General features: G+C 32.3%; 1 protein-coding gene across 1 annotated transcript in view; it reads left to right on the top strand.

Annotated features, from left to right (window-relative positions):
- The first annotated feature begins 3,349 nt into the window (after positions 1 to 3,349).
- The window catches only part of LOC147065178 (organic cation transporter protein-like), a 67,293-nt gene continuing 44,876 nt past the window's right edge, over positions 3,350 to 25,766 (top strand). Inside the window, exons 1-2 of the mRNA XM_085956697.1 lie at positions 3,350 to 3,792; positions 13,776 to 14,713. Of these exons, the coding sequence (XP_085812823.1) occupies positions 14,169 to 14,713 (545 nt within the window). The 5' untranslated portion in view covers positions 3,350 to 3,792; positions 13,776 to 14,168. The remainder of the gene's footprint in view (positions 3,793 to 13,775; positions 14,714 to 25,766) is intronic.

Genomic DNA, 25,766 nt, shown 5'->3' with positions numbered 1-25,766 from the left:
ATCTGAGCGAATATTACATTCGATGATTTTTATTTAAAATTGTCTATTAATTGTCTATTATTGAAAGTAAGCATTACACCCATGATATAATGTTTAACTAAGATTTTAAACTGCTTTAAAATAACTAATAAGTATCTTAGTCTACCACCTTTTTTATTACGTACCCTAGACGCTTTACGTGGCTGGGACACGTATTCCGGATGCCGCCAAAGAGTGCGACACTTCGTACCCTTGTGGCATAGCCTCAAGGGTTCCGTCACCGTGGCCGGCCCTCCCTCACCCTGCAGCGGTGCTACCAGAGCGACCTACGTGCTGCAGTTCTGACATGGCGGGAGGCGCAAGAGTTGCCGATGGACCGAGGGAAGTGGCGCGAACTTGTGCTTGCCCTATTCCCCAATATTGATCAGATATAGATCAGCCCTATCAGATTATTTCTTAGTATTTTGTAGAACGATAATATTAAAATTATAATATACACAAAAAATATTAGAACGCAATGTGTTATTAACTATTATAATATTATATGTCGATGAAATGCATTATGATTATTTCACAAATCATTAAAGTGAGTAGCCACCGCTAATAAATTTAAATAAAAACGTCAAATTGGCATAGTCTATCGTTTTTAATACAATATGACAAATGATTAGCCTTGTCACAACATTATTGTGTCTTACAGAAGAAGAGACATTATAATAATAATTATATCGTATTTTTTATAACATTTCAGTTGCAAGGTGCCGCTAAGTAATGACGGGTGATATCTACTATAATATATTGTCCTTCTGGTGGTCATTGGTGTCCCACATTTTATGATAGCTTCGAGATGTAGAGGGTGCCGGACGAGACAAGGAGAGAACTTACGGTGCCATCTAAATACTGTTGGTGATAGCGATCGTATGTAATAAACACATTAGCCTAGCTCAAAGATATTGAAGAAAAGCTTGTAATATAGAGGTCAAGCCTAAACCAAAAAGAGAAAAAAGAAAACCTTCTAAAACTAGGTACTAATTATTGTCAAACGTATCCTGATTTTTTACTTTTTATGTACAAAATTGGCATTAATTTACGTCAAAGTGGAATTTGCTTCAGTGATTTTTAGAGAAAGAAGAAGATTCAAGATGTTTCGCCTTGCTTGTCAAATAATATGTATTATTTTAAAGAGCAGATAACAACGTATTATGTAGCAACTACCTATGTGTGTGTCAACAACTAAATATATATAATATAATATTACGTGTTTTTGTAAATCCATAAGATCTATTTTACGTATATATTAATAATTATTTGAATATGACTTAAAAATCAACTGTATTATTAATATAAAATACTTCATTAATTTTAATATAACTATTTTTTTTAGTTAGTACCTAAGTACCTATTTCTGAAAAATCTTTCGGTATAAATTTGGACTTATTTGTAGTTTTTTTGTCCATCGCCACGTATTATGTTAATCATTGTTATCTATAATGAACGAAATACTTACAATTATATTACATTGATTTATAATTTTATACTTTGTACGTTATACGTACAACTAGATAAAACCACAATAATGTGGTTATTTACATTTTACGATTTATTGTCAATATTTTATATAATTATGAATTTATTGTCTTTTGATTTTATGATATAAAAAATGAATCCCCATTGAAGCGTAAATAAAGACTAGATAATCTTAATTGTATGCAAAATTTATTTTGTATTATAAAAATTAATATATTTTATAATATACCTATTGAATGGGAAAAAAATAATCACAGAACTGTGTCTATACTTTTATTTTTAGTGGTTGCGTATATATATAGTAAAGTTACGTTTTAATTTATATTATTATCGTAATGTAATATGCTGAAAATATGATAGTTTTTATGTACTATTCACATGTTTTTGCACGAATTTATACTATATAAATTATAATATTGATTATGGTGATATTTAAATTGAAATTTTTCTGTTTTTTTTTCTTTGTGTCGCTGTCGACTCAAAGATTTGCTGTAAATCAACCTTTTCTTTTCAAGAGGGCCAAATTAAATACCTACGGAAAACTTTATCCAAACAATAAAATCTTATTCAATCTGGGAAGGCAAACATCTTATTCGTGGGACAAGGTTGCTCATTATTGATCTGGACCTGAAAAAATTCGACTGGCAATTGACCTCGACATCTCTTTATGTTGTGACGCTTTTGTTTCGACTATAAGTGGTGTCTCCAGGCAGGTGGAAAGCATCTACTCACCACCGCAAATCCTCCTAGGTCTTTTTTGTGGTGGTGTTTTTTGTGTTGTACTGACGGGTAATGTAATTATAAACTGATAGATTTACTTGGTAGCCCTCTTTGTTTTTCCCCTTCTTTTTAGCGGTCCAGCATGCTTTTAGAGCAGGGGTAGTAAACCTTTTTATACCTACCGCCCACTTTTGTATCTCTGTTAATAGTGAAATTTTCTTACCACCTACCGGTTCCACAGTAATGGTAATTTATAAAGTAGGGAAGTAACTTTACTTTATAAAATTTATTGCATGTCATAATAATTACTTACCAAATACTTTATGTCAGACTTTCACTAAGTTAGGCAGAATAAATCTTTATAACACAACTAACTGTAGTTAAACCTGTCTATAGGTCGCACTATAGCGCCATTTAGTTTCACTTACGTAACGTGAACTAATCTTATGCGATGGCGATATAAATAGTAGGTACCTATATTTTCTGAAATTTAAACTGTCACGGGGAATTTTATGAAAACATAATGAAAATATTTTTAAAACCCTTACCGCTCGCCATGAAAGCTGGAACGCCCACTAGTGGGCGTTGGGGACCAGGTTGACTAGCCCTGCTTCAGAGTATTAGCACTGCTTCAATAAAACATGCAGTGGTTGCAACATTGTCGTTGTTTTTGTGACAAACGCAGTAATGTAATGATTTCATATGTGGACTCGGTTATATTATGAAATTTTAGTTGACAACTTTTCACAATGCTCTGACAAATTGTCCCTATAATTTTATTTAAACAGTATGACAATATATTAAAAAAAAATGTATATATTAATTAGATAAGTCCATTGTCTAACTACTTCATTAACTTCATACATAATCGCATAATATTCTAAATGTAGTTAAAGTTTTCATGATTTTATTGAAATCGCCTGTTAACGAACATTATATTATTAAACCGCAACCAATAAAAGTTTGACAAGCTTCCGATTGATCTAATTGCAAACTTGACGAAAAGTGCAAGTAACTTGTGCAAAGAGCGAGACGGCAAGATGCATTATCTTCGTCTCTTTCTCAAGTAATCAGATTCGCGCGTAAAATTTATAAAAGCGATAGTTACCGCCAACACCAAATCAGTGCAAATGTTGTACGATCATCAGCTGTTTGATGACCGCCATTAATCAATTTTTCGAATTGTTCCAAAATCAAAAGTGACAACCAGTGTCGAGTAGATAGATGATACAACTTTTTTTAGTACGGGAGACGTAATGGAACCTGTCTCCGGCATTCGAATTTTTTTCGGTTACTCGAAGTAAATGAGTTTTATTCTTAAAAGTGATAATAGTTTTTCTGAAATAGAATAATACAACAAAGAGGTATTCTGATTTTTTCTATTGTATCCTCGGAGCAGTATAATCTGACATTGACACCAAAAAGTTTACTAAAAATAATTGTTTAATTATTATCGAGTTATGGATTGGATTGAGATGTTCATTTTACTGCAGTTAAAAAATAAATAATCTCAAGTGAAGTGCTGAAAACTTTGTGAACTATTGTGCGATATCTTGAATTTTCAAAGTAAGTGTTTCATTAAATTTGATAATATAATATGGTTTTATTGTGTATTAAGTGAGATTGTGATATCTTTAGTTCCCAGAATGAAGAAATAGAGAAAAATAAAGAAATATTTGTAATGTTTTTTTTCTAATTCGGGCAGTTTTCTCCATAAAAAAATGTTAGACCTCGCAGATTTCCGGTCCAAATATGTTTTTTGATTGAATTGAATCGGATGATAGATTCAATCATCCCATGTGGGAAAAAATTCTCAAGTTCTCGAGAATCTCATTAACAATTCTAGAGAATCTCGATACTTAATATAAAAAAACTCGAGAACCGAGAAGCAATCAGTTTTCTCATTATATCTCTAGATTTTCTTTTTATTACAACCTCTAAACGTTTAAACACTGTCTAGTAGGTGATAACGAAGTTACAAATAACCTCTTACAATGTACTCTTCTATCCACTCTTAATTTACTGATGGATGAAGAAGATCCCTTCGTGCTGTCCAGCCATCTTGGTCCTTAATCTTATATTAGCACTTTCTCTAAACACTATTATCTCATTGGCCGCCCTTTATATATAGACTACCACTCGATGATGCCAACAATGATCTGCCCTTCGCAGTGGCGTCCCGTGGGGGTAGGCAGATTGAGCGTCGCTTGGGGGCGGCAGTTACTCGAAGGGCGGCAAATCGATAAGAATCATTAGATATATATAAATAGCTACCTAAACTAAATAATGGTGGAAACATCTTCTCATTAAAAAAGCATTTCACTAGTTGGAAACAAAATGTATTAATTAATTAACATACAAGGTTTAACAGGACTGTATTTTTGTCGGGTTCGCGATGGCTAGTTTACTTCCGTTGTCCTTGGAGGTCAGTCCTTGATGACCACCAATGACACGTGCAGATTTTTGAATTATAGGTAGGTACATACTATTGCCTAATTTAAAATTTATCTATGTATTTTTAAATGTATCTGAAACCGTGGACGCACAATATTTCTATTGAAGCAGAGATAGCATTTAAATTGGATTTAGTAGTATATATTTTGTCGGTAATGCATTTATACAGTACATTTTTAGATATTTTAGTCATGAAAAGATAATGAAAAATATTGTATAAAAAACGTGGTGGCATTTTGGTACTGTCTAGGGGCGGGATTTTGTCTAGGGACGACACTGGCCCTTCGAGATAATAAGTATGTAGTTTGCAGCTTGAGATTTTGATGCATGATATATAAGCCACTTTTGTTTATTCCCTTATCCATTAATTTAACCCTGCGCGTTATGCCCAGCACGTCTGTATAATACAGAGTATTTTGAGTCTAATTTTATTTTTTACGAGTTTTTTACATATTTGAAATTAATACCAAATTGAAAAATAAATACTACTCAATTTTTTATAGCAATATGTAATCGAATTTCACAGGCTCGTCAAATATGGTATAATATACATAAACTTGATACTAAAACTATATCATTAATAACAATATATTATAGTTTAATTTATTATCACCCTGTAATACGTTTGTTAGATACACATACGTAAATATCATTAAACCGTATATGCATTTTTGTGTAATCAATCTATTCCTAACGATGTCATTGATTAATACCTTGGGCATTTATTATTTGAAACATCTAATTAAATATTCATAAAAAACATATGTGATTGTTTATTGGCATAGTAAACAAAATATCGGAATCAAAGAAAATACTTTCATACACAGCGCATACTTTAAATAACTACACAAGAATTGTAAATGCTCGAAAAAATAACAGTTTGACAATATTTGCATTTACAACGTTAATTATCATTTAATCTACTTGTCATTTTGATATAATGTTCTAAATATCATCTATTTTGGTGCAATATTCTATAACTATAAAAGCTATTGAAGAACGCGGCCTCGTTTATAGATGGATCCAAAACGTATGAAAGTGATGAAATTTTCATTCAGAATCTCGTAAATAGGTAGATATTTTGTTCCTATATTATAATTATAACAATCTATGTCAAACTGAAATTTTATTGCTTTCAGCTGTTTTTATAATGAAATCACAGTCGGTATCATTCACATATAAGAATATTCAAGATCAGCGACAAAATTGCAGTAGGTATTTATACTATCCTGGACTAACCGTATCAGATAACCAACACCTTAGATATTGAATTACTTAGTTATAGTTGTTGCATAACCAAGTTAATTTATCTATACTTACGTCTCTGCTGCCATGGTAGTTTCATGGTACCTTAAGGCCTCAGTTGAGGCATGGTCTAAAAAGATCGTGACTAAGCGATGTGCGGATTGCGGGTCACGGGTGCAAATGACGCATGCTGACCGAAATATAATTTACCATATAAATCCAACATGCGTCCATTTAAAGTTCCTCACCGGCCATGGCAACTTCGCCGCCAGACTCCACGAGTTTGGCTTGATAGTAGATGGGCCGGGTTGTACCTACGGGCATGACCACCAAGATGTTGAACACATCCTCTGAGATTGCCCGCTTATGGAACTCGAACAAGCGGAGCTGTTTGCCAGGGTCCGTCCTCACACGGGCCTAATTGGTCATGAAGATCTGATAGCAACCAAGGCCAACTTTGCGGCATTCGAGAAATTTGCAGCGTCGTATGGGGAGCGGGAAAATCCCGACTCTTCTGTAGACTCATCCATTTCAATTCGTGACACTCAGTATGCGGGTACACAAAGCGCTTAACGTCAGCGGACAGCAGAGCCAGTCCAAAAAACCAAAAATTTTCTTTCTTAACTTTCTTCTTTGCACTACGGTGCATGGTTGCAGCATCAGTCCCGTGCGGCTCCGTCTCGGGACGAATGAGCACTTAAAATCACTTCTTTCAGACACGTTTAAAGCGTCATAGAAAGCGGCCGTGCATATCCACGGCTATGCATATATGACGGGTGGCGGTGGTGGGCACTTTAACGTATTTTCTATTAGTAACAATAATCATATATTCATTGACATGTTTTCTTTTTAAAGTAAATGGGTAACGTTTTTAGTCATCTTTACACGATTTAAGAATTAATATCCCCGTCGCCATCACGAAACAAAATGACGTTTGGACACCTCGACGTTCGCTCTCAGACTGCCAGCGAGTCCAAAATTTCGTCGCGCCTATAGTTGAAAATTATTTGCCGTTTCACTGAAGTATCGCCTTAATGTTATCTCAACATATTAACTCACATTAAAACCATCTCCTTGGTAACATAATCAGTCCATGAAATCCTCATTACATGACAGTCCTGTCATATTTCAAAACCTTCCAGTTTTCTGATTGTCTTTTTCTTTAACGTCCACGTTTCGAATCCGAAGGACGAAAGCCAATACGGATATAATGTAACATCTTATAATACATATATTTAATGAATACTTCACTTGACCAAAACTGATATATTGTAATTTACTGTAGTTATGCAGAAAGCAGTCAGTCCACAATTTGGGTAAATTTGTACCTACATGTTTTTTTATAAAATGTTCTCTACAAATCATATAGGCTCCTTCATACAAAAATGTTCTAGAAATTCATAAAGGAATATTCACTAATAGTAGAATAATATTATGTTACCGTTGATTTGCAAACAAAAAAAACATTCCATTACCTATATCTCATTAATAGTTTCTCACACTCAAAATAAATTAGTCTTTATCACATTTATCATTTAAAAAAACCTAATATTCTACCTATTATATAGGGTATAGTTTTAAACTGGTTTCTTTCTGCATAATTAGTACGGCCAATTTATTTATACACACATATTATATAGGTATCTAATACATTGGTATTTAAACGTTACATGTTACAATGTATCGAAATTTTTATTTAAAAAAAAAATCTTAAGTAAATAATGCCCTTCTAATAAATGATTATCAGGCAGCTGTTTCTTAATCATAAAATATTAAATTATATTATGGCATATTATATTGTACTCGTATCCTGGGAATCGAGATGGAGAAATATTTCATAGTATTGATTGATACAATTTCATAGCATCAAAAAACTGGTAAGTATCTACTTAACATTTTAAGTATGGTCGTTTTATATACGAGGGTGGGTCAATAATTCCTTAGAAAAAAGCATTAAAACAGGTTTTATTTTTGTATTTTTTTTTTATTTCTCAACATAATTTCCTTGGAGCTCAATACACTTGGTTAGACGTTTCTCAATTTTTTTAAACCGTCAGAAAAATAAGTTTTCGGAATGTCCTCAAAATAAGCATTTGTCCGATCGATGACTTCTTCATTTGAAAAAAACGTTGTCCACTTAGCCATTTTTTTAAGTTTGGGAAAAGGAAAAAGTCACTGGGGGCTAAATCTGGCGAATACGGTGGGTGGTCGACCAATTCGAACTTCAATTCTTCAATTTTAGCCATTGATCGTAAACATGTGTAAACACGGGCATTGTCCTGATGAAAGAGGATTTTTTTCCTGTTTAAATGAGGCCGTTTTTCTTCAATTTTGTTTTTTAGCTGGTCCAATAAAGATGCATAATAATCCTCTGTTATTGTTTTTCCTTTTTCCAAATAGTCAACGAAAATAATTTCACGTGCATCCCAAAATACAGTAGCCATAACCTTACCAGCTGATTTTACGGTTTTCGCCTTCTTTGGACATGGTTTGCCTTCGCAATCCACTGCTTTGACTGTTCTTTCGTCTCGGGAGTATAGTGGTGTATCCATGTTTCATCCACAGTCACAAAGCGACGAAAAAATTCATCCGGATTGCGTTGCATGAGCGACAACAGGGCTTTAGAGGCCACCACCCTACTGCGTTTATTGTCGACTGTGAGCAAACGCGGCACCCATCTTGCAGAAATATTTTTCATGCCCAATTTGTCATGTAAAATAGAAATGACGCTACCTTTTGAGATCCCTGTAACCTCAATTATCTCACTCAACTTTAATCTTCGGTCACTTAACACCATATCGTGGATTTTATTGATCATTTCTGGTGTAGTCACCTCTACAGGACGTCCTGAGCGTGGTTCATCCTTTGTTGATGTACGACCACGTTTAAATTCATTTAACCAGTTTTAAATAGTTGCAAGTGAAGGAGCAGATATGCCGTGAACTAAATCCAACTCATTTTTTATTTCCTTTGCTGTTAACCCTTTTATATTAAAATGTTTAATAACAACTCTAAACTCAATTTTCTCCATTTTCCATTTTTCCATTTTCCACAAGCAAATTTTTTTTTTAAATGTACGAGAAACACACAACAACCCGACCAATCTGATTGAAACTTCGCAGCATACTGAATCGGTAGTGCCGCTGCATGAAAACAAACCGCTTGCAGTACTAGTCGCGCCACCTGTCGGCTTTTCTAAGGACTTATTGACCCACCCTCGTACCTAGATATAGCATACATTTTTGACGCATCTAGATTTTGAGGCCTGAATCTACATCATAAATACACTTAAATGTGTTTAGTTATTTATAACCATAAGCATCTTAGTGCTGCATTCAAAATAAACAACACAGATTCTCAAAATAATTCAACGAGTTACAGTATAAATCTAAAAATAATGTGTTTTTTTTAACCATGTCCGATCCTAACAGGATCATATGGGCCTCCACAGAGTGGAAGTTTTTATTAACAGATTTTTGTTTTTACGAGAAATGGATGTCAGCCACTTGCTCAACGTATTAGGTCCAAACTCTGACTCAATAAACAATATGTGTAATTGCCAGACCCAGGATTCGAACCTGGGACCCACGACATTATAGCCCAACGCTTAAGCCGCGCGGCCACCGTGGGCGTAAATGTGTTTACATACATATTAATTAGCGAAGTTATTTCTCTGATTAGCCGTATCTTGATAAAATGATTACCAGCTTTAAACTTATTATGAATTTCTTGTCAATTTAGTATATTTTGACACAATGGGTGATTTTCAAGAAGTCATGTTTATCATGTATATTTGAAGACTATTTATATTATGTTGCATATTCAGTAGTTTTTACACTGTTTTCATTTAAAGTGTAAATACATAATACACAAAAATGGTAAAAGTACTAGATTATTATGTTATAAAATATAATCAAATATATTCTTATTCCCTACTTTCAAATTTGTACTTTACAAATTACTAATTAATAAATGTTTATTAATATTAAGTAGTTGTACCTTAATATTGTTATTGTGCTAAATAACGGTAATTTATTTTTACAACATAAAGCTATATTTAATAAATAACGGGAATAGCTATTATTAATTAATTACAATAATTAATATTCCAATTTATTTGAATACCTACTTTTTAGTTCGCAAAATTTCATATCTGATGATATTATTATGAAGGAATATAATCGATTTTATTAACTCTAATATAATATCAAGTATTAACGTAACTCGGGTTTGAAAATGGAATATGTTTATTCGTTATGAAGCAGTTAAATTAATTATAACATGTGTTTTTACTTTTCTTGACTATTCAATCAAAATATTTTTCTTATAATAAATTCCATCGAGGGTTGCTTGAAGATCTCTCCACGTGTACTACTTTCAATACTTTGACATACAATGCCGCCAAATATGAGTGGCTCATAAATCAAACTAATTGTAAAATATAGTTACATGTAAATTGTTTATAAAACATTTCGCCGTGGCACAGTTCGCCGTGAGTTTTCTTATCGGAAAGAGATGACCATGTAATATACGGTCTCCAATTTTATTAGATTCAATATGAACATTAATTCCATTTTCATAGCTGATTTTGGCAAAATTCATGAATTTAAGAATGAAAACCTAATCTAACCTGATAAATAATCCAATATATTGGTTATTTTTTTAAATTTGTTTGCTGCTGGCTTCCTGTATAGTGTAAACCGACAATAACCGTGTTTTATTTAGACATTTTATGACAGTACTATATGACCTAAAGAGGTTGAACGGTCTTTAATATACGGCCCTATATTTGCGATACAACATTTTACGATGAAATGTGATACGGCGAACTGCATATGTACAAGTTTTCGGACACGGTAAAATAATACTGCGTCCTTACTGGCTAATTTTATAATGTCTGGGTTTTATTTATCTTCGGAATAAATACGTCTGGGATTGATGCGAATATAATATTTGGAATTAGGTATAATTCTGATTAGTCCATAATGTAGATACATATTTACTTGCTATATTATAATATATAAACAATAAAATAAATATTCATAAAATTGGACATGTATGATTATGATTCTGTATATATTTTTGATAGGAAAATTCTGCCAATGTTAGATTTTTAAATTACGATAAAAATAAAATATATCTACCTAGTTAAAAAAAAGTTTTGCTTTTATTAATAATTACTTACAAGCTCCTTCCTTAAGACGTGTCCCTTTACTTCTGGGCACAAAAATGAAAGGAAATTCAATGTCAAAGTCTTTTTTTTTAATTCCGATTATTGTCTAATAGGAACTGCGTTGCTATCGAAAAGCTTTTAATACATTGTGATTTGTGGTCAATAACCATTACCTTGGGCGGATATAGAATAAATATCTCAAATGTTTAGGGTCAATGTGCCATATTGACTGTACATTTAGTAAATAATTAATGATTCCGGTAGTAGGAGGGTAGGTATCAATACTTATTACAAAAAACTATAGATTTGTTTATAACACAGCTACCTACGCAATTAAAATTATTGAACTTTTTTTCTATAAGTGCCTGAATACTTTTAAATATGTTAGCATTGAGTTTTTGTACATGAAAGACTATTATTTTAAAATGTATACAAAACATATTCAATATAGAAAAATAAATGACGACTGATCTGATTGATGGTGTTCTGTTATAATAATATAACGCTCAAAATATAAGTGTAAGAACAATAACACTGAGTATGTTGGGTTTTGATAGAGTGGAAGGTTATGTTAAGTTTTTCGTTTCTTTTATGAAATGCTTGCTAGCTATTCGTTCAACCCAACCCAACACACATTGAAATACAATAATTGTTAATTTAAAGTTTGATATTATTTTCATACATTTCGATGCATCATTATCACACACCAAGGTTGGGTTAGGTTAGATAAGGTTGGGATAGATTAGTTATGTTAGGTTGGATTTGGTCTAAAAAGAAAGTTATAAAAGGTCATGCGGTCATCTGCGGCACCATGACCAAAAAATATTCTGCCACTACTATGGTTTCTAATTAATATTTACATAATATATAATGATGATAACTTCGCCAAGTTGTTATAATGAGGATATATTAGGTGGTTATTACAAATGCACCACCGTGGCATAGCTAGTAGGATACCTGTCTCTATAATCGTAGTCGCAGGTTCAATCATTCGACTGAAAAAATGCACGTTGTATTTTCCAGTCGTAGGAAGGATTCTAGGTGTTTGACAAAAAGCTACCAACTATTCTTCGTAAAAATCTATTTACAATAATATCAACTCAGCAGAGGCCCATATGCTCTGCATAGGTTTTATTTTTTCAAATTTCTAAGCCTTTCAGATCACCTGAAGTTATAAAGGTAGGTACTTTATTTTTCATAAATAATATTCGCTTAATAGTTGAGTTCGCTTCTGTGGTGTGGAATCTACAGCACGTTACATATAATATAAACCGTTTCGAAGGAGTACAAAATAGATTACGAAAGCACGTTAAGTTTATAGCTTACTTGTAATAATAGAAACTAGATCTGAACAGTATTCTATTTTCAAACTTATCAATGGTTTTATTGACTCGCCAAACCTTTTCCAAAGGGCGTGTTTCCATTGTCAATAAAGATTTACGCGAAACCAACCTTTGTACTATGTCAGTCAAAGTGATTCTCATTTTACACAACACTCCTTTATTCGGAGCTCTTGTTTAAATTATCACATTTATTTCTCCACCGCTGATCCATTCAATAATTTCACATACTTACTTCATTTAAACGCGCTCCAAAATTTGTATAACTGGCACTATTCGAATTTTAAATGCATGCCTTTTCTCTTTCCAGATTATTATTATCTCTTTCTGTTCTATCTTAGATTACGCGTATAATTTCAATATTATAAAAATATAACATTTTCGTTTTTTTTTTTTCATATAATTTATATTTTTTCCTTTTTACTTTATATCTTGTTCGGCTTTTCTATTTTACAACGTTTTTCTTAGGTCGTATTCTTATTTGTCCGGTGGTTGTTTGTACGGTACAAATATTGCAATAGATTTTTAACTAACTTCCCGACTAGTTAAACATTTGAAACTTTTAGAATATATCAGAACACGATGCCAATGCATGTTTTTAATACTTTTAGCCATCTTTAAGTAGAATTGAATTCATTTTAGTTAATTCTGTTTTGTATGAAAAGTTATTTCGATACCATTATTGGTTGCTAGGGGGTCCTAGCAACTAAATTATTAAATAATATCTACGTGCGTTACTATGGAAATCAATATGAAATGACATTTCATTATTCAGTATTTCTATCAAGTACAATTTTTTTTGATCGTTTAACGCTGCGGACCTTTTAATTACCTTTTAATTACCGTATTTAAATAACATGCTAATTGGATCGATCGGCCGCTTAACGGGGACACGGCAGCCGTGTCATCCGCGTTGAATGAGTTAAGCTAGTCAAGTCAAATTTATATGATTCAACAGAAAATTTAAAAACGTTGTATATAAAAAGTTCTTTTTATCTTGTAATTATTATAATTATTTATATATGGAAATTTTGCAGGTTGCAATATCTCTTTCTAATCTAATTATAAATATATTTATAATCAATATAACTGTTTATTTTCCTTAATAAATAATAAAAAGGGAACAAAAATATAAATTTATAGACTATTAATTACTTATCTGGTTTTTGAAAGATAACTTTAATGAACGTTATAATTTATTTTCCAGTATGCAAAATAACAAATAAATGCGGTTGTATTGTTTATGTTTCGTTATATTAATTTGTTTGATTTTTTTTTGTAATTTTGAAACATTTTACATTTTAAGAGACATACTAATGATTTTGTTTTTGTTTCAGATTGGAGCCAGAATCCTAAACGAAAAACTTTCCATCCTACCGACAGCGCGTTTACGATAACAATCATCAACTTTAATGCTAAGTCACACAAAAAAATTATCATCGAGTCAAGCATCGAGCGATTCACTTAATTAGTGTATAATAAAAGGTTAAAATCTAAAAATATTCTGACACTAATCATTAGAAGTATTTTCTGTCGTAAGTGATGTTAATATCACATATGCTGACGCAATAATCTTTGACGTACATATAAAAACAAAATCTGACTTAATTTATTTAAGTCAAATCTCTTGCCGAATGACAACACAGTATTTGACGAAGAAATACATTGACAAAATTAAATTAGACTCAAAGTTTTCTTTGTAATAGACAATCTAATAAAGACAATTCAACATGGCTCCTCAAGAAAGGAATTCTATTCCTTGCGAAGAGTCTGTCCCACCCCCAACATGTGACGCAGCCCAAAGTACAAACGATCAAACAACTGCTCAAGGAGAATCTATGTCAAACGAACATAGGAGATTACACGCTCTTAATCCAGGCACAGGTTCTACTGTGGGTTGCTCGCAGGATCTGCCAAATTTCGTGTCAAAAAATGACGGATCTCTAAATTCAATGGGAGCTTTTGTGAACAAAGCTTATGAGACAGATCCGACAGACGAGAATAAGAATATTGAAAGAGTAAAAACGGGAGGAAAACGAGGTAGCAAAGATGAAAAACCTGTACATGAATTAATCGAAGACGATTTGACAGATTTTGATGATCTGCTGCCGCACATTGGAGAGTTTGGTCTGTACCAGAAGATCTTGTTTTTGCTGATGATTCCGTTCTCTTTCTATGTGGCGTTTGTGTATTTCGCTCAGATTTTTATTACTTTAGTGCCAGAACAATATTGGTGCAATGTTCCTGAGCTGATGAATCTGACGCAAGCTGAAAGGTGAGTTGAATTTATTAATTTATATATTACGAGTATCATAGTTTTTGACATTAATAAGCCGGATCTTCTTGATAATACATCTTACAGTGGGAACGTAATAGTGAGTAGTGTTATAGAACGGTTTAACCAGGCTGCTATAATTATCCAAAATTAGTAATTAACGATTTTATCTTTTTTTTGTGATTTTACCGAGGCTTTGACTGCCACTCGCTGTCACATCGCCTCTTCTCTTCTAGAAGGGGATCCGTCGATCAGGTCCTCACTGCTATTCTGTTAAAGAACTTTACAATTTTGCCAAGCTCTTCCGTCTTACCCACCGCCAGGGCACCTTTCAATTCGTCGACATTCTCATAGATATCCGCAATTCGCAGCTTTACTCTGTGACGTTCATATTTAGGCCATTGTATTGCTTTATGTAAAATGTCCTCTAAAACATCACATTCATCGCAGAGCTGCGATTCGCTTCTTCCCATGAGAACATCAAATCTTTTGCCCATTGTGTGCTCTGTTCTTAGCCTCAGTATTAGCTTAAACTCGTTACTCTTCAAAGGAGACTCTACAAACCAGGGTACCAACCGTGGTGATGGTAGAATAGACTTACTCTATATCCCCTTTTCTAATGATGCCCTATGGTGAAAATCTATCCTCATACTTTGGCACATTTTCTTTATAGCCTCTTTCCCGTCCAGGTTTTCTGGTATCCACTGATATGTCACCCGTGAATGGCCAGCTTTCTTTGCCAGATCATCCGCCCTTTCATTACCCTCAACACCCATGTGCTATGGGATCCATTTAAGGCATATGTATGGCGTCTGAAACGAGAGTCGTCCTTACATTAACTATAAAATGCTCAATATATAGGTCGAACACTGTACAAGCATCTATTATCACATACATGGAATCCTCTCATGGACTAGGGTCACCGTGAGAATATCTAGGGATATAATAATCTGTTTAGGGGATATAGCAGATGTTCCACGAAAACATCATAAACTATCGATTTTATGATGTGACAATTACACTTACTGTGGGAATTCGGTCTGTCATAAATTTACTTATTTACTCATATCTTATATCTAATAATATTTTATTACAGTAATACATACATAGATTCTCAAGACGGTTCCCCAAAGTATTTTTTGTGAACAGATTCAATGTATCAAATAAATAAATAAAAATATATTAGATAAGATGAAAAGTAGGTATATCTTACGAATAAAATAATTGTGATAAATTTGATAATTTTACTTAAGTTTTGTGTACCTATTCTATTTATACAACGGCATATAAAGATTATCTAGAAGAAACGGTGTGTATGTTTGTTTTTCATTGACAAATTAATTGAGTATTAAAGTACCTACTTCTAAATATCTAGCGCAAATGACTGATATAACGACTTTTATGATGTGATTATAGCGTGACCGAAAAAAAATCTTCAATTTATTTTAATAACTATTTTATGAAACAGCGCGTATTCCAATTGCATTAGTCTCCTAACATTAAGATGTCGTAGTAGGTACTAATTACGGCAAGAAAAGTAAATAGACCACATTTTTACAACGTTTTTATTAGCTCGTATTCTTGTTTGTCCGGTGGTTGGTTGTCCAGTACAAATCTTGCAATCGATTTTTAACTAACTTCCCGACTAGCTAGACATTTGAAACTTTTATAATATATCAGAACACGATGTCAATGCATTCTTTTAATACTTTTAGCCATCTTTAAGCAGAATTGAATTCATTTTCAGTTAATTCCGTTTTGTATGGAAAGTTATTTCAGAAAAATCCGTAAAAAGTAAAATACTATTATTGGTTGCTAAGGGGGTGGTCCCTAATATATACGTGCGCTACTATGGAAATCAAAATGACATTTCAGTATTCTATATTTGTTTGTTTGTTTGTTTTTATTTACTTCATATCAAGTACAAGTTTGATCATATTGAGCATAATAATTCAACAGAAAATTTGAAAACGTTGTATATAAAAAGTTCTTTTTATCTTGTAATTATTTAATATTTAGGCACACGCTTCGTTACTCGCGCTTCAAATTTGTTGCAAGTGCGTTATTTTGAGAAATCGTTAATAGAGATGAAAGTTTACAAAAACAAACAAACAAATTTTTATCAATATTGGACCTCTAGTTTTTGAGTTAAACTGTTCAAACTGTTATACAACCTCCCAAGTTTCAGAATAGGTTATACCTACAAAACTTTGCAAGTTTATAAGGGTTAATAAACAATATCTATGTAATACGATGAATATTTTAACTTGATAAACACAAGTGTTAGGCATCAGACGGTCATTGGACTATAGAGCTACGCCGAATATTGCAGATAAGACGTCAATAAACTAATTGAAATGATATCACCAAAAATGTATAACAGCGACATGCACCTCGCGCCCTACGTCTATTATTTGTAATTCTTTGTAACGCGTATATTTGTCCGCCATATATGTACTCGCATTTCCGTTGAATAAACTTTAATGTTTTAACTTTCGTGAAAGCTTATTGTTTCCCGATCATCTTCTCGCCATCTAGTCTAAATACATCCTTGAAGGTAACAATAAGGATAACAGGAAGGATAACAACATGATACCACATCAGGTTCCTGTCAACCCAAACTACCTGTTTCGTTTGCCTTACTCAGTGACGTCCCTAGATAAAATGCCGCCCCTAGGCAGTGGCAAAATGCCGCCACATTTTTTTTATAATTACAGTACCTACTTTGTATCATCCTTTCATGACTCCAATATCAAAGAAATGTGTTGTATCAATACTAATAAGATATACCACTCAATCTAATTTTAATGCCATATCTGCTTCAATAGACAATATTACTAGTCTACGATTTCAGATAGGTACATTTAAAAATACACCTGACAAGTTCCAAAACTGACTAGCAAACATATTTGGATAAATTTTAAATTAGGTAAGTATGTAGGTACCTACTATAATTAAAATATTATTTGAAAATCTGCACGTGTCATTGTTATTCACCAAGGACGTGAGGTCCAAGAACAACGGAAGTAAACTAGACATCGCGAACCCGACAAAAAAATAATTCCTATTAAAACTTGTACAGTAAATTAAAACATTTTGGGTACTGTTCGGTTAAAGCGGATACAGCGGAAAACGCATTTTGAAAATAGCCGATAAACTGGATTATTTGTTAGGTTAACCTAACCAAACCTAACCTAACCTAACCTAACCTAACCTAACCCAACGTAATCTAACCTAAACTAACCCAAACTAACAAATAATCCAGTTTATCGGCTATTTTCAAAATGAGTTTTCCGCTGTATCCGCTTTAACCGAACAGTACCACATTTTGTTTCCAAATGGAGAGCTGATTTTTTTAATGGAAAGATATTTCCGTTATTACTTAGTTTAGGTACTTAGCTATTTATATATAATAAATAATGATTCTCCTCAATTTGCCGCCCTTCGGGTATCTGCCGCCCCCAAGCGACGCTCAACCTGCCTACCCCCACGGGACGTCACTGGCCTTACTCCCTGGGGGACATAACAAAACGAACACATAGATGGACAACCTATTGCACTATTAGTATAGTAACACAGTTTCTGTTATTTGATAATGAAAATGCCGAGACATTTTTTTTATATAGTGCTCCAAACTTGAAACAACATGATTTGCATCAGAATCAGAATAAAAAAGCCTATTTGGTCCGCACGAAGTATTTTCAAATTCACGGTTAAATTATTGCGTAACTTTTTACTGGGAAGTCAAGTCACGTCTGCTACAGTTTTTTTTTTGATAGGTAACCTCTCTTCAAACCGCAATATTTGTTTATTTTATTATGACAGTAGTACCATGCGCTTTGAAATTAATAGCAATAAATATAAAAAAAATAGCTCAGGGAAATAAAATTCTTATTCTTCTTAGTCCATGTCCGCTCATTAAGTAGAGCATATTTAATTCAAATGTATTTATTTTATAAGCGAATATTATACATTGTACAAGTATAAGCCAACGATTCTTGGAGGCGCAGTGTGGTGTCTAGGGATTCCAATCCCGGGATCCCGGAATCCCAAGCTATTTTCGATACCTATGAATCCCGGAATTGATAAAGATAATCCCGAAACTTTCGGGATTGATTTTTTTATCAATTTGTATGGAAAATAAAATATAAACGAAAATATAACAGAAAATACTTTTAATAACAAATAACTACACTAGAAATAAACAGAGTTTGAATGAAGTTTGATTTATACCCATGTGTAAGTTGCTGATTCATTTTATTTTTTCACATAAATTAATAAAAATGGAAAAGATTTGAAAAAAACAATGCTTCGCACTATTAACAAAGTAATTCCACCATGATCTCATACGTTTCACGGCAGTTTTATATTTGGCTGACTAATTAGATTTATGAAACGGAAAGGCCATAAGTACACCATGATTTGCTTTACTATTTTAAATCTCGCTAACCCATTCATTAACTCGTTACTATCAGAAACAGCAATCTCATATTAAATTCACATTTTTATTTATATTAGAATATTATTTACTCCATTAAACTTATGTATTTCCAAGATTGAACGTATACAATATTAACAATAAATGTCTTAAATAGTATAAATTATATGAGATTTTTTTGACCGATTTTATCGATGTTATTTGTACATATATTTTTTTATATTAACAATGGAAAAAATGCCAATCCCGGGACCAGTCCCGGGATCCCGAGATTGTCAAATTGTAATCCCGAAATCCCGGGATCAAAATTTTGGCTTGGGATTGGATTCACTAGTGGTGTGGCATGCACAAGTAGAAGAATATAATCGAAGAAATGAGAAAAAGGTTTATAAAAAATATACAAAATAACAAGTGATAGGGTTTAGGGATAATAATACCGGTATTCCAAAAACCGGGATCCCACTATTCATCGATACTAAAATACCGGATTGAAAAATCGAAAATATCGGTATTTTCGGTTGATTTAATAACTATGCCTTTGCTTTTTCGTACAAGATGGTCAGGAGGTAATTACATTGAGTCATTTACATACTCGCATTTATGGTGATGATTGAAACATTTGCTCAATTACAGTTTTTAGGTGAAGTGTGCAGTTAATTATATTCCTCCATTTATATATTTTTATATTTTTAGTTTTATTTATAGTCAGAATTAAATATTTTGTGTAGTGCTCTCGTGTTGTTTTGTTGGCTGGTATTTCGTGAGATGTTTGAAGGTAAATTTCGTAATTATGTTGTATACATAGAGCTCTGAGAGCCCATCGGTTCTTTTCTAGTATTGGGCAGTTGTTGATGACATGGAAGTGTAACCGTCAGTCACGACCCTCAATTTAAATTATTTTAGGTTAGTTCTCAGTGCTCCGTGGACTGGTATTATCTGCATTAAGAAAGCAGAAAAATACTCAATACCTTAATTACCATAATCTCAAATGTAATAGTCAATGATGAAAGTGAAATGTGCAATAACAAAAATTTATTTTATTAACCACATATTTATTTTGGTGGAATACTCTCGACTTTTTGGATGAAATATTTGTTTTTTTGGCAAGAAGAGCTAAAAGAAAGCTTTTGACATTGGTTTTAGATGAAAATTGGTAAGAGTTAAAATAAAATTCGGTTTCTGGATAGAATTTAATTTCATTTTGTGCGGAAAAGTTGACGGAAATGAGAAAAAAATGTCTTGATAATATGTTTTTAACGGTACTATCGATACAGATGGCGTAATAGGTACCAAAAAACCGGTATTGATATTTTTATTCGGTATTGCAATCCCTAATAGGACCAATTTGATTCACTCCGTAATCCACCAAATAGACTTTATCCTTTATCTTAAGAATTCAATATACACATAAACTCGCTTCACCCAAGAAGAATATAAAGATGTCTAAAGCTACTACATTTAACAAAGTAATCTATCTCCTAATTGGCAATGCTAGGCTTTTAGTTTGCATAGCAAAGTTCTTGGTTATATATTGTGTACGTTGGAAATAAATAGGTATCAGCCAAATATAATATTTTAATTTTCAGTATGTAAGCATACTTATGAAAAGTCAGTTGACAACACGTGTTGTCACGTGCCATCATTTCCGACTATGCGAACGAAATGAAGATGGAATTAAATAAAGCCAGTGTGTGCCATGTAAGTGGGGCTTCAGAAAACATTGTCACAGTTTCCATTACCCCTAAATGAAATGATGAATTCCGCGAAACCTGGTAGGAAATCACGGTAGGAAACGTTTCAATTTGGCAATTTTCACACTGCCAGTTTAAATATAAAATACCAACGTTGTGATTGACAGTAATTTATTATATATGTTATTTTGAATGTTAATTGGTGCAAGTTATCTTTTTATAAATGCAGTAAATACCGTGGTATTGGTGCAGGTTAACACAAATGTAATGTGTCGGCCTATCCCTATATACTATAGCTTATGTGCCAAAGTAACGTGCATGGCAGAAAGTTAATAATTATCATCAACCTGCAAGGTCCTCTACGGTCAGGTCACTGTACTTGGTAATTGAGAATTCTCACCATAGTGTTGGTTATTACTTTTCTCGAATGCAATGTGGTATTATGTTTGAAATTAATAAAAAATGTAACACGCTAATTTACGAAGGAATTATTCGATTGAAAATATTAATTTACCGCACACAGGTCACCGGATTGTTTTCGAAGTATAAGTAGTAACTTGCTCAACGATCGGACCTCGCAATTCGTGGCCTGACTATAGAGGGCCCTGTCTACTGTCCTATAGACGTGTTGTCTAAGTAGATATGCCCACAAGTAATACAGTACTTAACTGCGTACTTATCCGGTTAAACCACTTTGATGGTTTATAGTGATTTAAGTACTCTTAATCAAGTTTCCAAGATCAATCTCAGTCCTTGAGAAATAAACCTCTAAAGCAGTGTTTCTCATTTTTAATGCTAACCTAGCATGAAGATACCATTATAAAGTTTTGGATCCAATTTACTTTAGGTATATGGTATTAAAATATATCGTAAATTTATACACCGCGAATAAATCGAGATTCAGTTTTCTATTTTCTGCTGGTCGAATTCGCTTGAAATCAAATTTGAAACTTTTTTTAGGTTTTCTTATTAAAAATCGGTTCCAGTTGAATGTCGATGGCTGTTAGCTTTTTTAAAGTTTATCTTGCCAAAAAAAAAATCATCGGTAAATTCTGTGGTTGTAGGGTAAAAGCTCTATGTAATGCTAATGTGTGTAAAGAATTGTGCTATTTTTTATGTATCATAGATTTTGTCACCTGTAAGAAAGATAAATAGATATTTTATTTTTAGAAATAGTTTAATTTAATAGTTAAATCATTTTAAACTCTAACATTGAATATAACACAATACAAAAAATTTAATTATACATAAAAATAATGTAAAAGAAATAAAAAAGATACAATAATTAACTTCTAAGCAAATGTATTTTGAAAACTATGATTTATTTCAAAGCCGATTAAGTTAGCTGCAACCAAACTGACTTTTACCATGAAACTACAGAATTTTTAAAATTCCGTTCCGGTTCAAAGTCGAGAGCTTTTTTAAGCTTTTCTTTAGAAACATATTTTTTACAGATTCAGTTCCGACAAGAGAATAAAATTATGCATTAAAAAGAAAGGGCAGCTGCTTAATACAATTTTCACCGACAAATAAGAAATTCCGTTCTGGTTCCAAGCCAAGTCTAGTGGTTTATTTCCCGGAAAATTTCAAAGCTTCTATTACAGGTCGAGGTTCAGTGTTTGATTGCTGATGATAATGTAGAAAATTGTACAAAGGATCCCATTCCTGCATTACATATATCTCCTTGTCTACCCTCGCTACACAGTTTTGAGAGTTATATTTTATAATAATATCATAATTACATAAAGAAAATTAAAAAGAAAGTTGGATACATTTCTTAAACATTTTTCTCATGTGTATAAATTAATCTTTGTATATATCATTTTATATAATGTGTGGCGTTCAGATTAAAGTAAAATAAATTTTAAAAACATTTTTATCAATTCTATGATACTTGGGTAATTTATGTTGAAATCTGTTTCGTGCTGACACATCTTCATAATGACGACAATTAATTATCTCATTAAAATAATTACAATAATTTTTGACACCCACGGTGGCCGCACTGCGACTATCACGCCGTAGGTCCCATCTTGGGTCTGGCAAGTACACATATTGTTTTTAAATTTGTGTGTGAGTGAGGGGTATGGTCCTAATAGGTTGAGCAAGTGGCTGACATCCATTTCTAGTAAAAAACAAAATCTGTTAATACAAACCTCTACTCTGTGGAAGCCCATGTGATCCTATTAGGATCGGACATGGTCTGGGGAAAAAAATATGCTCTTTCACGAAACCGCCAATTCAGCTAATAATTAAATAATAAACGTATGTATGTACCTACCTAAGTTACCTATAATTTTAAACTGCTAAAAATTGCTGTGAATAAAAAATACTGTATCAGTAAAATAAACTTAACTAAACTAATTTAACTAATTTCATGTTGGGCACATTGAATTAGTATTGTCTTACCCATTAAAATTTACTAAATAAAAAATATTGAGCTGTGAATAGAGTATTTTATATTCGTATGTAATCAATAGTGCCCGGATTTGTATGCAACAAAAAACATGGTTATATGCATGCACGTATGCACTTAAAATCAATAAAATATGCACTAAAACCGAAGAAATATGCAGTTAAAAATTGTCATTTTTTGTGGGAAAAAATTGTAAATACCCACTTTACCCAATATTACTGACAAAAAGTCGAATAACTAGTTAATAATTTTTCAACATAATACGATATCAGAACAAAAAACACCAACAAAGAATATAAAGTTAATCAATTACAATTTTCAAAATAGTTTTTTCACAAGTACCTACAAATAATTGAATATTAATTGCAATGTAAACCAAACATAACTTAAAAAAAAAAAACGACACACTTAACTATTCCTAAATAGTATTTTCTGTTTTTTGCCCGAAAAAAAATACATTATTTTTTTCAATATTATGCTCTGGCATAAAATTTTTCCGCATAGGTAACTGTCATTATTTTGTTTATATGCGGAAAACTACCTATCAACGTCCACTTGGGCAAACTTTAAATAATAATGCACGAGTTGACTTCACTTTTCCACTGATTAATCCACAGCTCGGAGATGGCATTAAAAATGCAAGTGCATCTAAACTATCTTCCTTCCTAACTTAGTTATATTTCGATAAAATAATTTAAAAAAAACTAAAATTATACATTCAAAAGCTCTAAAATATGCATTTATTTACGAAATATGCACTAATATCTCAAATATGCTCTAACGTCTCAAATATGTATTTACATGCACAATAAAATTTTATTTTTGGATTCTGTGTCTTTCAAAACAGATTTCTGTGCAACTCTCATAGCTGTGCATACACCCTAACAAAACATGCACTAGCATATAAATCCGGGCCCTAGTAATCAATGATGGTGGTACCTATATGAAATCTTGAAAAGATGCCCATTTAAAAAAATCATTTAAAGAATATGAAAAATCTTGAAAAAATAAATATTGCTATATTTTTAATCCCCCTTGGTGATTTTTCACAAGAGTACCTCAAAAACTGCCAGTATCTAGAACCTCGATATATCTTAAACTGCTTCTAGTAGGTATAGATGTATTTTATTATTACAACGTTTTTATTAGGTCGTATTCTTATTTTTCCGGTGGTTGTTTATCCGGTACAAATCTTGCAATCGATTTTTGACTAACTTCCCGACTAGCTAGATATTTGAAACTTTTAGAATATATCAGAACACGGTGCCAATGCATTTTTTAATACTTTTTTTTACCCATATTTAAGTAGAATTTAATTCATTTTTAGTTAATTCTGTTTTGTATGAAAAGTTATTTCGGAAGAAATCCGTAATCCAATCCACTATTATTGGTTGCTAGGGGTCTGGGGTCTAGCAACTAAATTATTAATATATACGTGCATTACTATGGAAATCAATATGACATGTCAAAATGACATTTCAGTATTATTTCTATCATGTACAATTTTTTTTGATCGTTTAAGCTAGTCAAGTCAAATTTATGATTCAACAGAAAATTTAAAAACGTTGTATATAAAAAGTTCTTTTTGTCTTGTAATTATTTAATTTTCATTTATATACGAATATGTTACATTAATAAGTTGCTTATTTTTAATAAGTGGTACCTATAATGGAAAGTTGTTATTATATTCGACTTAATTAACTACCTATTTATCTACGTGTTTTTTTTATCAGAATACCACATATATTTTCAACTCATCTAGCATAATAAAATACTAACTACACTTAACATGGGTAACCAATGCTAATAACGATCTAATTTGAATGGAATGTCTCTGGTCGATAATAACATTACAACTACCTAGTGCCTATACAACATAAAAATATAAATTACCCACTGCATACTAGCAGTACGCAGGTACCATAGTATCAAATTTATTCAATTAATTTACTAAACAAAAAAGATTTCCCTATCAGTGGCTGACTACAAGGTTTTTAACAAAATTTAGTAAGTACTTATGCCTTACACCTACATATGCAGTCATCTAAATTTTTTTGTACTCATTCGAAATAAATAAAAAAACCTTACAAAACGTAACACAACCTAGGAATAAACACGCTACATTGATTGAATGCTGAATCGGACACAAAGGTTGTGTTTAATATTTTGTTTACTAATCTCAATGTTATGCTCCAACCTGGACACGCATAATGTTGTACCATTCTTTTTGGATTCTCCGAAATTTACCTTTCAAATCCTGCAACACATAATTCCCTCTTATAGCATTTATACAGAATTCGATAACGTAGATTTTGTTAAGTATATTATTATATTAGAGATAATTATGACAATAATGGAATATGTTGACAATGTGTAGATACATTTTTTGGGACTATTTTTTTCATTATTACCTACACAATAACATTTATATTTATACCTAGAACCATCAAGGTCCTTCAGGCTGGCACAGACTACCCCGTTAGTTTTTTAGTTAGTCATGCCACTGGC

Source organism: Rhyacophila brunnea, unplaced genomic scaffold (genome assembly GCF_057557595.1).
Source record: "Rhyacophila brunnea isolate RB1 unplaced genomic scaffold, BYU_Rbru_1.0 scaffold_6, whole genome shotgun sequence".
Classification (NCBI taxonomy): Eukaryota; Metazoa; Arthropoda; class Insecta; order Trichoptera; family Rhyacophilidae; genus Rhyacophila; species Rhyacophila brunnea.
Note: the sequence above shows the minus strand (reverse complement) of the source record. Positions and strands in the feature narration are given on the sequence as shown.